We start from the raw sequence: 13,819 nt of genomic DNA, 5'->3' as shown, positions 1-13,819 counted from the left end.
TAGATGGCTGGGACTTGAAAAGGTCTTTACAACCATATAGTTTGATTTCATCTATAGGCATTTTGTCCCAGACGTTTCTGAAGAAATACAAAAGTTTCGTAACAACCTCCTTGTAGCATAGCCGCATATTCCTTCCACGGTGAACTGCCATCTTTACGTAATAGAGCTTTTCAATGTAATGTCCATCCCGAATGGCTGCTCAACTCACACTGTGGTCTCTGTTCAGGCTTCATTCTCCTGGAAAGAGCTGCCATCTAGCGTCAGCTCTTGTTATTGCGAATTCTTAGCGACTCCTGGTGTCGAGCTATGCGCATAGTTTGTTATGTACTATTGAGTACTGTTGCAAATGACAGTAAAACACGTTTTCTCGAGCTAAATTTTTATGGCAGTATTTGTGTTCATCCATCTGCCTAAGTGCAATATTTACATATGAACTAACCTTCCATTTGCATGTTTCACAATTTTTTAATTCGTTATCATTGTCGAGATAAAAAATACTCACATCAAAAAAGTTTTGAATCACCTTGATTCCGAGACTTCCGGAACCTGTACAGAAAATTGGAATAGCGATCAACATAAACATCATTTCCACCCATTTTATTGCTAATGGAAACCACACAATGCAAGTTGCGCCACCATAAAGAGAGACCTACAGAGGTCATCGTCCAGATTGCTGCACACGCCAGTACCTCTTATACCCAGTAGCACGTCCTCTTGCAATGATGCGTAACTGTATTGGTCGTAGCATTCTGCCCACAAGTTCATCAAGGCACTGTTGTCCCGATTATCCCAGTCTTCAACAGCGATTCACCGTAGATCACTCAGAGTGGTTGTTGGGTCACGTTGTCCATAAACAGCCCTTTTAGTTTATTCCAGGCATGTTCGTTAGGGTTAGTTTCTGGAGAACATGCTGGACACTTCATTCGAGCAATGCGTTGTCCTGAAAGAAGTCATTCACAAGATGTGCACGATGGGGGCGCGAATTGTCGTCCATGAAGACGAATGCCTCACCAATATGCTACCGATATGGTTGTATTATCGGTCGGAGGATGGCATTCACGTACCTTACAGCTGTTACGGCGCCGCCTTCCATGACCACCAGCGGCGTACGTCGCTCCCATATAATGCAACCCCGAAACAGCAGCGAAACTCTACCTTGCTACATTCGCTGGACAGTGAGTCTAAGGCGTTTAGCCTGACCGGGTTGCCTCCAAACACGTCTGCGACGATTGTCTGATTGAAGGCATATGCGGCACTCACCGGTGAAGAGAACGTGATGCCAATCCTGAGTGGTCAATTCGGAATGTTGTTGGGCCCATTTGTACAGCGCTGCATGGTGTCGTGGCTGCAAAGATTGACCTTGGCATGGACGTCGGGAGCGAAGCTGCCCCTCATGCAGCCTATTGCGAACAGTTTGAGTCATAACAGACGTCCTGTAGCTGCACGAAAAGCATTATTCAACTTGGTGGCGTTGCTGTCAGGGATCCTCCGAGCCACAATCCGTAGGTAGCGATCATCCACTGCAGTAATAGCCCTTGGGCGGCCTGAGTGAGGCATGTCATCGACAGTTCCTGTCTCTCTGTGCCTCCTCCATGTCCGAACAACATCGCTTTCGTTCACTCCGAGACGCCTGGATACTTCCCTTGTTGAGAGCCCTTCCTGGCCCAAAGTAACAATGCGGACGTGATCGAACCGCGGTATTGACCGTTTAGGCATGGTTGAACTACAGACAACACGAGCCGAGTACCTCCACCCTGGTGGAATGACTGGAACTAATCGGCTGTCGGACCCCCTCCGTCTAATAGGCGTTGCTCATGAATGGTCGTTTATATCTTTGGGTGGGTTTAGTGACATCTCTGACCAGTCAAAGAGACTGTGCCTGTGATACAATATCCACAGTTAACGTCTGTCTTCAGGAGTTCTTCGAACCGGGTTGATGCAAACCTTTTTTTGATGTTAGTATAATTAATACAGGGCGGTGAATCTTGTTAGCTCAGTTTGAGTTGTTATCCATCAGTCAGTTACCTTCCATCCTTATCATCTACCTCAGTGTTCGTGATTGCCTTCATGTGTTATATACAGCTAGTATTAAACCAGCCAAGTTCAGTGTCAGTAGTTTTAAACAGCATCCCTAGCTATTTGATAAATGGTGAGGAACTGCTCACTCCGAAGGTCAAGCGAATAGAGTATGTGAGGATCGACCTCATTCCTATTTTTCAAAATCAAAGAAGAATAGTGATCGACATTAGTGAACAAGTGGCAAATTACTTACACCGTTTTAATCGCATTGTGCACACGTAAAAGAGATTAGCGTCTGTAATGACGACGTCACTACAGACAGAGCACAGCCCAGATTGAGACAGGATATCGGAATCGTCATTTTCGTAATAACCATACGAGAATTAATTGTGTTTTACTGGCACCTGCTCAAAGAAGGTTTGACAGGGTTTGATCGCTGCTGGCAGTCCACTGACTTGATCAATGCCGTTACCCCGTTCTGTGGGTGAATACGGCAATCCTAGTCATACATCTGTGACAACCATACATGACTTCCAGTTGTTCTTCTTCATAATAACGGACATTATTTACAATTTTTCGTACATATCGATGCTGCTAGACGCAAGTAAACTTACTTTTTGGGAGAATCCATGTAGTACTTTAAGCTGCTTATAAAACTCCCTCCCTGACGGAGATATCCGGAACATGAAATCACTCTGCAGCCACGGGCTAAGTATTCTCCGAACTGTGAGTTCTCCGACTCTGAAATAAAATAACGAAAATGATGTAGCACTTTTAACACAACTGTTCTCATAACATCGTACATAAATCACGCGTAAGTAATATAAGATACTAGTGATTCGTCTGCCCTAATTCGAAAAAAATGTTGAATTCCCTTATACTCATACCTTTCCTCGTGAAAATATTTACACCGTAGCTTAAATGGTTCAGATGGCTCTGAGCACTATGGGACTTAACATCTGAGGTCATCAGTCGCCGAAAACTTAGAACTACTTAAATCTAACTACCCTAAGCACATCCACACACATCCATGTCCGAGGCAGGATTCGAACCTGCGACCTAGCCCGTCGCGCGGTTCCAGACTGAAGCCCCTAGAACCGCTCGGCCACAACGGCCGGCACACCGTAGCTTATGTGTGATCATTTAGTGTATATATTTCTCACGACGGAGAGTAGAGTGTAATGTGGAGCTTTTGGTGATAGTTGTGTGAATACTTTAATGGTAAATGACATGGAGCCATTTTTACCATACGGAATTTAACCATATGTGGCCAGAACTAGTAGTACTAAATCATTCCGTTTTATTGAAAACCGAAACAAATAAATATCTTCTACTGTTCAGCACAAATTTATGGCAATTATAGCAAACCTTGTAAAGTACAACGCTGAGCTGAAGCTAACTTTAAGACGACTTGTAATGTGAGTAGCACTGTAGTGGATCAAATCCAAGTGAAGCTTGAGAGAATCGTGCGCAAGAAGAACGTCCCTGTTCTCTTCCATCCTCCAGCTCTCGACTGCTTCCCCATCTCTCCTTGCTCCTCCCCTCACCTCCCACCATTCTTAAGTCACGCCCCCTTTTCATAAGCTAAGCTTTTAAGCTTTTTAGGATGTAGGTCAGTCAGAGACATCTCTCCTTGCTCCTCCCCTCACCTCCCACCATTCTTAAGTCACGCCCCCTTTTCATAAGCTAAGCTTTTAAGCTTTTTAGGATGTAGGTCAGTCAGAGAGCTTCAAAGCTAACATAAACTATTTTGCTCTCCCCACCACAGCTCAGGACTTTACTCTTCACATTTTTCAACTCCTTCTCAAGTAAACCACGCCATTTCTTGGTGAAAATGCCAGAGAGCTTCTAATTCAACGCGCACGCACACATACACACAAACAAGCGTGCGCGAGCAAGTACATACGCAGATTGCTCTGTTAGTCACAACCCAGTACGTTATTGACATAAAAAGCTCCACCATCTTTGTTTTCATAGTTCGTTCCATGGACACTGTAGTCACTATCTTGCTCTGCTATTTCAATGTCTAACACTCTGTTCCGGCTTCTTTGCTCCCGTAGTGTGATCTGTGATCTTTGTTCTCCCATCTTCTTCTGGTAGTTCAATTTTTAATCTCTAAAGCTGATACAACGTACACTCCAGGAAATTGAAATAAGAACACCGTGAATTCATTGTCCCAGGAAGGGGAAACTTTATTGACACATTCCTGGGGTCAGATACATCACATGATCACACTGACAGAACCACAGGCACATAGACACAGGCAACAGAGCATGCACAATGTCGGCACTAGTACAGTGTATATCCACCTTTCGCAGCAATGCAGGCTGCTATTCTCCCATGGAGACGATCGTAGAGATGCTGGATGTAGTCCTGTGGAACGGCTTGCCATGCCATTTCCACCTGGCGCCTCAGTTGGACCAGCGTTCGTGCTGGACGTGCAGACCGCGTGAGACGACGCTTCATCCAGTCCCAAACATGCTCAATGGGGGACAGATCCGGAGATCTTGCTGGCCAGGGTAGTTGACTTACACCTTCTAGAGCACGTTGGGTGGCACGGGATACATGCGGACGTGCATTGTCCTGTTGGAACAGCAAGTTCCCTTGCCGGTCCAGGAATGGTAGAACGATGGGTTCGATGACGGTTTGGATGTACCGTGCACTATTCAGTGTCCCCTCGACGATCACCAGTGGTGTACGGCCAGTGTAGGAGATCGCTCCCCACACCATGATGCCGGGTGTTGGCCCTGTGTGCCTCGGTCGTATGCAGTCCTGATTGTGGCGCTCACCTGCACGGCGCCAAACACGCATACGACCATCATTGGCACCAAGGCAGAAGCGACTCTCATCGCTGAAGACGACACGTCTCCATTCGTCCCTCCATTCACGCCTGTCGCGACACCACTGGAGGCGGGCTGCACGATGTTGGGGCGTGAGCGGAAGACGGCCTAACGGTGTGCAGGACCGTAGCCCAGCTTCATGGAGACGGTTGCGAATGGTCCTCGCCGATACCCCAGGAGCAACAGTGTCCCTAATTTGCTGGCAAGTGGCGGTGCGGTCCCCTACGGCACTGCGTAGGATCCTACGGTCTTGGCGTGCATCCGTGCGTCGCTGCGGTCCGGTCCCAGGTCGACGGGCACGTGCACCTTCCGCCGACCACTGGCGACAACATCGATGTACTGTGGAGACCTCACGCCCCACGTGTTGAGCAATTCGGCGGTACGTCCACCCGGCCTCCCGCATGCCCACTATACGCCCTCGCTCAAAGTCCGTCAACTGCACATACGGTTCACGTCCACGCTGTCGCGGCATGCTACCAGTGTTAAAGACTGCGATGGAGCTCCGTATGCCACGGCAAACTGGCTGACACTGACGGCGGCGGTGCACAAATGCTGCGCAGCTAGCGCCATTCGACGGCCAACACCGCGGTTCCTGGTGTGTCCGCTGTGCCGTGCGTGTGATCATTGATTGTACAGCCCTCTCGCAGTGTCCGGAGCAAGTATGGTGGGTCTGACACACCAGTGTCAATGTGTTCTTTTTTCCATTTCCAGGAGTGTATGTTTAAATTCTGATCACTTGTAATCTGTGGTAATCTTGCACGTGTAGTTCAATGTCTTGTCACATGGATATTACATTATTACGTTGTTCTATATAATACAGAGGCTTCTCCTGCTCTGTTAGTTCGAATTTTGCCCCCTCCTCTCCCACCCACGCCCTACTACTTCCTATTGAAATCCCCTTCTATGCTCCTGTAGTTCAGTCTCTAACCCCCAAAGATGTCACTAAGCTAGTCTGTTACGTGCATTCCAGAACACCCTTCTTGCTCTGGTAATTGTATCCCTGAACCCTTCAGCGCCACTTTCATTTCTTGTAGTTTGATATCTGATTCTATTCTCTTCCATCTTTGCTCTCTGATCCCTAGGATAGTTTTGCTATGTCGATCTTGACTACTGCCGCCCCATTTTTGTCCTTGTAGTTCGTTGTCTTACCCCCTTCCCTGCCATCTTTGCTCTTTATGCCTGATTCCTGACCGACGGAAGCATTACATAGGAGTTTGTTCTATGTACCCCGCATCCTCCACCTTGCTCTGTGAGTTTAGTCGCTGACGTCTTTCCGCAACATTTGTTCTCATAGTTCCGTCTCTGAACACCTGCTCCGTCTTCTTGTTCCTTCAGGAAAATTAAGCTGAATTCATTTCTGAAATAATCATTACGTAAAAATTACTGTATCTGTGGAATCCTGATCCAATGGAAGGGTTGGGTGTTTTATATATGACAGAACTATGTTGTCTGACGGGGTGCAGGTTCCAATACTGGGGAGGAAGGCTCCAGTGGCCACATACGCTGCACCGTGATCACCGAACTCTAAACTTGAATGTCGCACAGGCTCTTTCAGGTATGCAGCAAGGGCTGTGTACATCGTTGTGAGAGGTCCAGCGCCAGGCAAGGAAGTTCCAATCATTGAGTATGCTGAGACCTGATATTAGGACACAGGGAATGATGTATCAGTTGTAGCCGAAGTAACACAAGTTACAACTGATATTCGAAATAAGTCTGAGAAAATCGTTGTACTATTTACCACATTTGACAAGGTATTATATAATGATAATAAATCGACTAGTGAGTATATATTTCAATCTGAGCTGCATAGAGTTTCCACTACAAAGCAATGTAAATTGACATTATCGGCAAAAGATGATATACACTTCATGCTCGATGGTGAAGTAAGCACTGTAGTTGGGATAGGGAACTTATATGTTTGTTGAAAAGTAGACATCAGCCCAACTACCTTTGTCACATCTATAGGGGTCGGAGATCGAACTACAAGAACAAGGTAGTGGTGAGGCTGTCAGAGATCGAACTATCAGAGCAAAGATAGTGTAGTGGGGTTAGAGATCAAAGTAGCAGAGCAACATGGCAGCTCTGGTGTTCATACTGATTGGCCTTTTCACTTTTTATGGCAGTAAAATGCAGGTTTATGATTGGGAGAGAAAGATATTCGTGTGTGTGTGTGTGTGTGTGTTGCGTCATAAGCTGTCTCTCTGGCCTATGCCCAAGAAAAAGGCCTGACTGAAGATGGAGTTGAAAAGCGCGAGTACGCACGTGTTTGTGTTTCTTTTTTATGCAGCTGTGTGCTTTGTATAGAATGTGATACAGCATCCCATTGTTCTCCTAGTCTCAGCCCTACCTCTGCATGTAGGTAACCCAATGGTCAGAGGTCAGTTTCTATCCAGAATGATTTCTACTACTAAAGTGTATTGATATCCAATAGACGAACATTTCAAGGAGGTTAGTTTTTGTCATGATGTATTGTAATACTATGGTCAGCTGGAGCGGAAGTTATTCAAGAAGGTCAGCAGTCCACTGTCTCGACCGCTTACACACAGAATCTGTCTACATCACAATAAGACCTGAAGCATACAAACACTGCATCATGTCAGTGACTGCTCTGTACTTTATTGCTATTAATGTTAAACTCTGTTAACGTGAAAGGAGAGCTTGTAGGTATAATTGTCTATCTGACTGAGTAAGTGAAGTTAGAAAATGTTGAAGTTAAATTTCGCACTGGCATTGCAGTATGAGAATATCAGTACTTTGTATCTCTTTAGGTATCATTTAATTTTTTTATGTGACACCGTCAGGATTAGCATACTTAGTTTCTTATTCTTTGCATTGTGTGGAATACTAATGTACATCGAAAAATCTTCTTTTCATGTCATCTTTAAGTGGTTTATGGTAACTGGAAACTTTATGACGAAAGTGGTGAACGTAATTAAATAAATTAATGAAATTACAAAAATTAAGGGATGTATTGTGATAATGGCTCTTCTTCTTAATGAAATTAAGTTAAAATAATCGTTCAATAACACCCCACTATCTAAATTCTTTATAAATATCAATATATGAAGGAAACAGCACTAGAAAATATTTATTTCAATTGCAGATATCTTGAACGCCTACGTCCACTGGTACCTCAATTTATCTTAGTGGCTTCAACGTCTTAGCTCATTTAATAAAGAGAAAGTAAGAAATTTAAAAACAACAGCTAAATCTAAACACTAAGTAAATAGAAGAATAAAAAAGTATGTTTCCTGATTGTGGCTGCATGCAGACAGTTATCCAACATCTTCAACAGTAAAAGCCTTATATGTTTTTAACTTATTTGACTTTATTGTCCACTCTTATAACTCTTCAATTAACACATTTTTTACTTTCTTTCCAGTATTTACAAATTATTTACAAGTTCATCAATCCTATCATTTCAGGTTGATATCTACTTAGTTTGACTAGGACAGACTAGATAACAGAATTTATAAACTACTTTTATGTGAGAAGGTAAATAAGTGGTTAATATGGACTTTTTACACCTCATTATTAAAGAAAGATCAATAAAATTTTCTCGTAAATGTTATGAACAGCTACGTCTAGTCGCATAATGTTGGTATGCTATATTGCCGGGTAGAACTATTAAATTTCTGTATCAGTCCAAAAGCTATAAATGTTGTCAACTCCAATATGAGTTGACTTGGGTCCTTATAAGGCTTATGTGAGATAAGTGGGTGACGGTAAATAAAAATCCAACATTGTGACAATATATTACATCTCAGTGCGAATATTCACCGATTATTTGATGAAGAACGTCTGAGGATGTTAGATCAATAGATCAACAACTACATACATTCATGTTTCACCATATGCATCATGGTTACGAAAAATATAGGGACTGTGAAATTAGTACGCTACAATAACTAAGTGAAATGTCTATGTTCCTGAATCGTAATTTGTGAAATTGGCATATATACACATTTCGTTTTAACAAGTGAGTTCGTCAGTTTCGAACGTTTTTGGTATATCACGTGTCTCCCATGTGAACTGGAGATCAGTTGGTAGTAAATAAGCGTATATTTCCCAATTAGTATAATCATTATCATAAATATTCAAAAAATGGTTCAAATGGCTCTGAGCACTGTGGGACTTAACATCTATGGTCATCAGTCCCCTAGAACCAAGAACTACTTAAACCTAACTAAGCTAAGGACATCACACAACACCCAGTCATCACGAGGCAGAGAAAATCCCTGACCCCGCCAGGAATCGAACCCGGGAACCCGGGCGCGGGAAGCGAGAACGCTACCACACGACCACGAATTGCGGACTCATAAATATTATTTTTATTATTTATTCTGCATATGTTGGGAGTGGAGGAATTGAAACTGACGGTAGAAAGATCATTCCACGTTTGGAGCAAGAGTGTAAGTAGAACGGTGATGTATTACCGTTGGGATAAATAAGATTACCTGTATATTGAAGTCACATAAGCAGACTCGAGATTCTTCTGTGCGTTGACGGAAGTTCCCATTGCCGTTTCTGTAAAATGAAGAACATATTTTTCTCATCTGAATAAAAGAGTTAAATTTTGTTACACAACTTCACTACCAGACCCAGCATATAATGATAATCACACTTCAGGTTAATGTACATGAACTGTAATGCACCTAATGATGGTAGCATGCTGTCGACACGCAAGGTGCAGATAAATATTAGTGAAATATAACTGAAGCAGCAAAACGTATTTCATAAAACATTCATTCAGTGTGGCAACGTTATGAGCGTTGTAATAATAGTTCCTGTAGCAAATAGTTGTCGAACAGAGCAGATACCATCTTTCTCATCGTTATTTATAGGAAACATCTGGCAGGAACTACATTTAATTTCGGAGGACATCACTTTTGCTCTGCACCGATCGAAACAGGAATTGTGAGAACCTTATTGGCCCATTTCTACATTCACAGTACGCAATCTGTAGTCTAAATATAATCAAATGTTCTCTTTTGAGGCTCAAAATCATTATTACAAATAAAGTTATGTTAGAAGGTGGCTCTAGGTTCTGTGTCGAAACTTGAAGTGATATCACGATCGGAAAAACACTATAAACTAATATATAAGCACTATATACAGTTGCTAACGTCTGTTCATGATAAAATACAGTAAGAACGCAATTTGAATCGAAGTGCACATTTTGAGTGAAAGAAACACCTCAACAGGCCTTTTAAGAGCAATTCTGATGTGTCGATTTTTGTTGATAACACATTAGAATCAGCAATTTGTTAAGACTGGGTCAGATCGTTATGCAAGGTCTGAATTCCACAAATCAAGAAATTTCTTGTACTTTATACTGGTGATGGAGCTGATGATGAAAATTTTTATGGCACATAGGGCTGCATGCTCGTATGCACTCATCTTTCAATCCTTTCGACGGTAGTCTTTTAGGTAGCTACCGTCGCTAGCGAACTAAAACTGTAAGTTGCAATTAACTCTTATTAATTCTGCACATACACCAAGGATTGACCACTGTTTACGAATAACGCGTCCTTTCTTCTAAAAACTTAATTAAAAATTTTAGACCACTTTGTTATGGGGCTGTATACACTGAAAATGACCATGTCACCAAGGTGCTCTTACTCTTATTTTCAGTAAGTGGGAGGAGTTAGGTTACCACCGTTAAAGATTTCTACCGTTGCTTGAATTGTCAACAATCCTAACTGACAAACGGTCACCACTAAGGCGCTGACATGTTCAAACTATCATGAAACTGATTATTGATTATTGCATCTGACTCTTAAGCGGTAACTTCGTTATACTATAAACTCTGGATAAAACAAAACATCATGTAGTGGTCTACTGGACGATGGTACACAGTACAGCGTCGTAACACTTTATTTGAGAAAGTCTGATCTATGTTGTGTTCAACAGGAAAGTGGGAAACCTATTACTGAACCAGTCGTTGAGACAGAATGTGCATACTGTCAACAACACTAACTGACAAACGGTCACCACTAAGGCGCTGACATGTTCAAACTATCATGAAACTGATTATTGATTATTGCATCTGACTCTTAAGCGGTAACTTCGTTATACTATAAATTCTGGATAAAACAAAACATCATGTAGTGGTCTACTGGACGATGGTACACAGTACAGCGTCGTAACACTTTATTTGAGAAAGTCTGATCTATGTTGTGTTCAACAGGAAAGTGGGAAACCTATTACTGAACCAGTCGTTGAGACAGAATGTGCATACTGTCACATGCTTAATTAGCTTGACCAGATTAGGACCTTAAGGTCATCTCTTACATCTGACCAGGGACAATATATACAAAAAATATTGTGTAGCAATCACAATAATAATAATTTTCAATAGTAGTAAATAATAATTAGGAATAATAACAGTAATAACAAGAATGACGATAAAATAACAGAGGAATTAAGACTGATATTAATTTAATTATTATAACAAATTGAGAATTAATAATTAGCGTTATTAACATAAATAATAATTTCCAATAATAATAATAATAATAATGATAGTAACGCTAATAATGATAGTAAAATAATGAAGACATTAAGAGTAATATTGATTAGATTAGCTTTTTTGAAACTTTGTTTGTTATCAGAAGAAGGTGGAAAGGATAATGAGAGGAGAGTTTTGAAATGGAAGTAACAATGGCTGCTATCAGCGAAGTGAATTTAATAGAGAACTCTGTAAACAAGGATAGGGAACAATAGCGGGGAAGAAAGGGCTAATGAGAGTGAGCTGCAAGAAGACATACGTGCCATATTTAACAGACTATAAAACGCTACGGTCTATAAGTTACACCTTAATTTTAACTAATTTTTTCAAAATATAGCACTTCTACCGTTTTTATTATAAAATTACAAGTTCACACTAAAACAGTCTTCTTTAAAATCCCTGAAATCAACATCTGAATATTCTTCTTTTTCTTCTCCTTCTTCATCTTCGTCGTTGTTGTCATCGTTGTCCTGTTCATATATAAGATGGTCTTCACTACCACCGGTACTTATGCCGCACTTCCTGAAATATTTAACAATAACGTCTTCTCTCACTTTAGAACACAACTGTTTTATCCCCTGGCACTCTTCTTTGGTTGTAGATCGTTTTAAAGCTCCATTCGGCGTGAATTCATAATGGGTTTCATCCATCATCCAACTGTTCCATTGCTTTTCCATATGCACTTTAAATGATTTATTTAGCGAGATATCAAGTCGATGCAGTTATGAAGTATGTCCTCCCGCAATAACAGCAAGCTGTGTATTTCCCTGTTTCAGTTTCTCTTTCACAGGATTTTTCATATGATTGCTTAGCTGATCTAGTACAAGATGAGAGCTCTTCTTCAATAAAGCATCTTTCCTTCTCTCCGCACCCTGTTAAGCCGTAATTTCACACCAGGCTGGTCCATCCATCCCTTGTCATGTATGTGAGCAACAACACCTGGCAGTATTTTAAAAGGTTTTGGCACTGTTTTGCGCTTGAAAATAATCATTGGAATAAGTTTACAATAGTCAGCACAGCATGAAAGGACAACAGTGTAGTGCACTTTTTCATGTCTACTTGTTTTTACAGTTACAGTTTTAGCACTTTTCATGATAACAGTTATATTGCTTGGCACATCAAGTGTCAGAGGAACTACATCTGTATTCGCTATTAGGCGTAGTTCTAGACTAGTCTTCCTTCGATGTTGAATAATAAAGCGATGGACAGATAATATTTTCTCTTCAAGCTATTCCGGCATTTCCTGAGATATTTTGCTTTTGGTTCGCCTTGTAGAACCAATCAACTCCACCTTTAAACTCTGTTAAGTTCCACTGTAGCGTTAGCTTACAAGCGTCTCTCTAAATAAATTTTGTATTAATTCCAGTACCATTTTGACGGTGTCCTTGAATCCATTTCAATGAGTCACCTTCTAGTTTTGACCATTTTACACTGAGTCCTTTATTTGCACGTTTAGTCTTCCTCATTTTTGTCAGTTCTTCTTTACTAACCCGAACGGTTTTTTCTGTTGGTGAAGAGCCGAAATGCCTTTCAGTTGCTCTGTTTCAACTTTCTTCTGCATATGCTATTACTTTCAATTTATTGCCCGCATCATATGAACATCTTTTATTTTTTCCATTACGAAACTAGCTAGTAACAAAAGTATTGTACTGTTATCGATAACACAAATCACAAACAGTTCAAGTTTCTGGCACTGTAAGCTGCAATGCTGCATGATAGGCTAGATAGTTTTCTGGGTTTTAGATGGCGGGAGTGGAGGGAGACAGTGTTACCAAGCTTCTGAATCCCTGCAACTCATGTTCGTCGCATCGGCGCACTGCTGCTGCGAGTTGAATCCAATGTTGCGAGATAGAGATAGGTTTCCTGCGGCATCGAATATATGGCCATGTTTAAGACTAGCAGGAATTTTAAATGAAAAACTGGACATATTTATATTAATTTCAAATATAAGACGCACCTGAAATTTGCAGGCAGTTCTTGGCAGAAAAAAGTGCAACTTACAGCTCGCAAAATACGGTATTTGCTATAATGTGAGCCGTTAGCAATTTTGAAGTTTGAATGGATTTTAAATTCTCGAATATTATGACGAATATTATTTCAAACTTGTGTCCCTGATACAGAAAATGATCTGTCGAACACGGCAGTGTCGTTTAGTGGTACGGAGATTATATTACTTTGTTGAGAATGAGTAGTTCTGTTGTGTTGTTCATAAAGAAGCGTAAGGGTTGAAGATAAACATAGGGGAATGCATTAATTGAGAAGATGATGCAGCAAACACAGCGTACTATAATGTCTACGCTTATCAGCATAAAGTCATGATATTTGTTCATATGCAGGAGTGAATGGTCGAAATAGCGTACATCATAAATGTATCGCACACTAGCATTCGTTGCCAGTTACAGCTGACATGAGCTATCATAGAAAAATCCTTGGAGAATAGGATCATCAT

The 13,819-nt window shown here is 41.4% G+C and overlaps 1 protein-coding gene across 1 annotated transcript in view; it reads right to left on the bottom strand.

The window, feature by feature from the left end:
• LOC126094653 (cytochrome P450 4C1-like) overlaps nt 1–13,819 on the bottom strand; it is a 128,365-nt gene that overhangs the window by 39,647 nt on the left and 74,899 nt on the right. Inside the window, exons 5-6 of the mRNA XM_049909151.1 lie at nt 9,317–9,386; nt 2,634–2,760 (exon numbers count right to left, since the gene is read on the bottom strand). Of these exons, the coding sequence (XP_049765108.1) occupies nt 2,634–2,760; nt 9,317–9,386 (197 nt within the window). The remainder of the gene's footprint in view (nt 1–2,633; nt 2,761–9,316; nt 9,387–13,819) is intronic.

The sequence above is a fragment of the Schistocerca cancellata genome, chromosome 8, assembly GCF_023864275.1.
Source record: "Schistocerca cancellata isolate TAMUIC-IGC-003103 chromosome 8, iqSchCanc2.1, whole genome shotgun sequence".
In the NCBI taxonomy this organism is placed as follows: Eukaryota; Metazoa; Arthropoda; class Insecta; order Orthoptera; family Acrididae; genus Schistocerca; species Schistocerca cancellata.
This window is presented reverse-complemented; position numbering and strand designations above follow the sequence as displayed.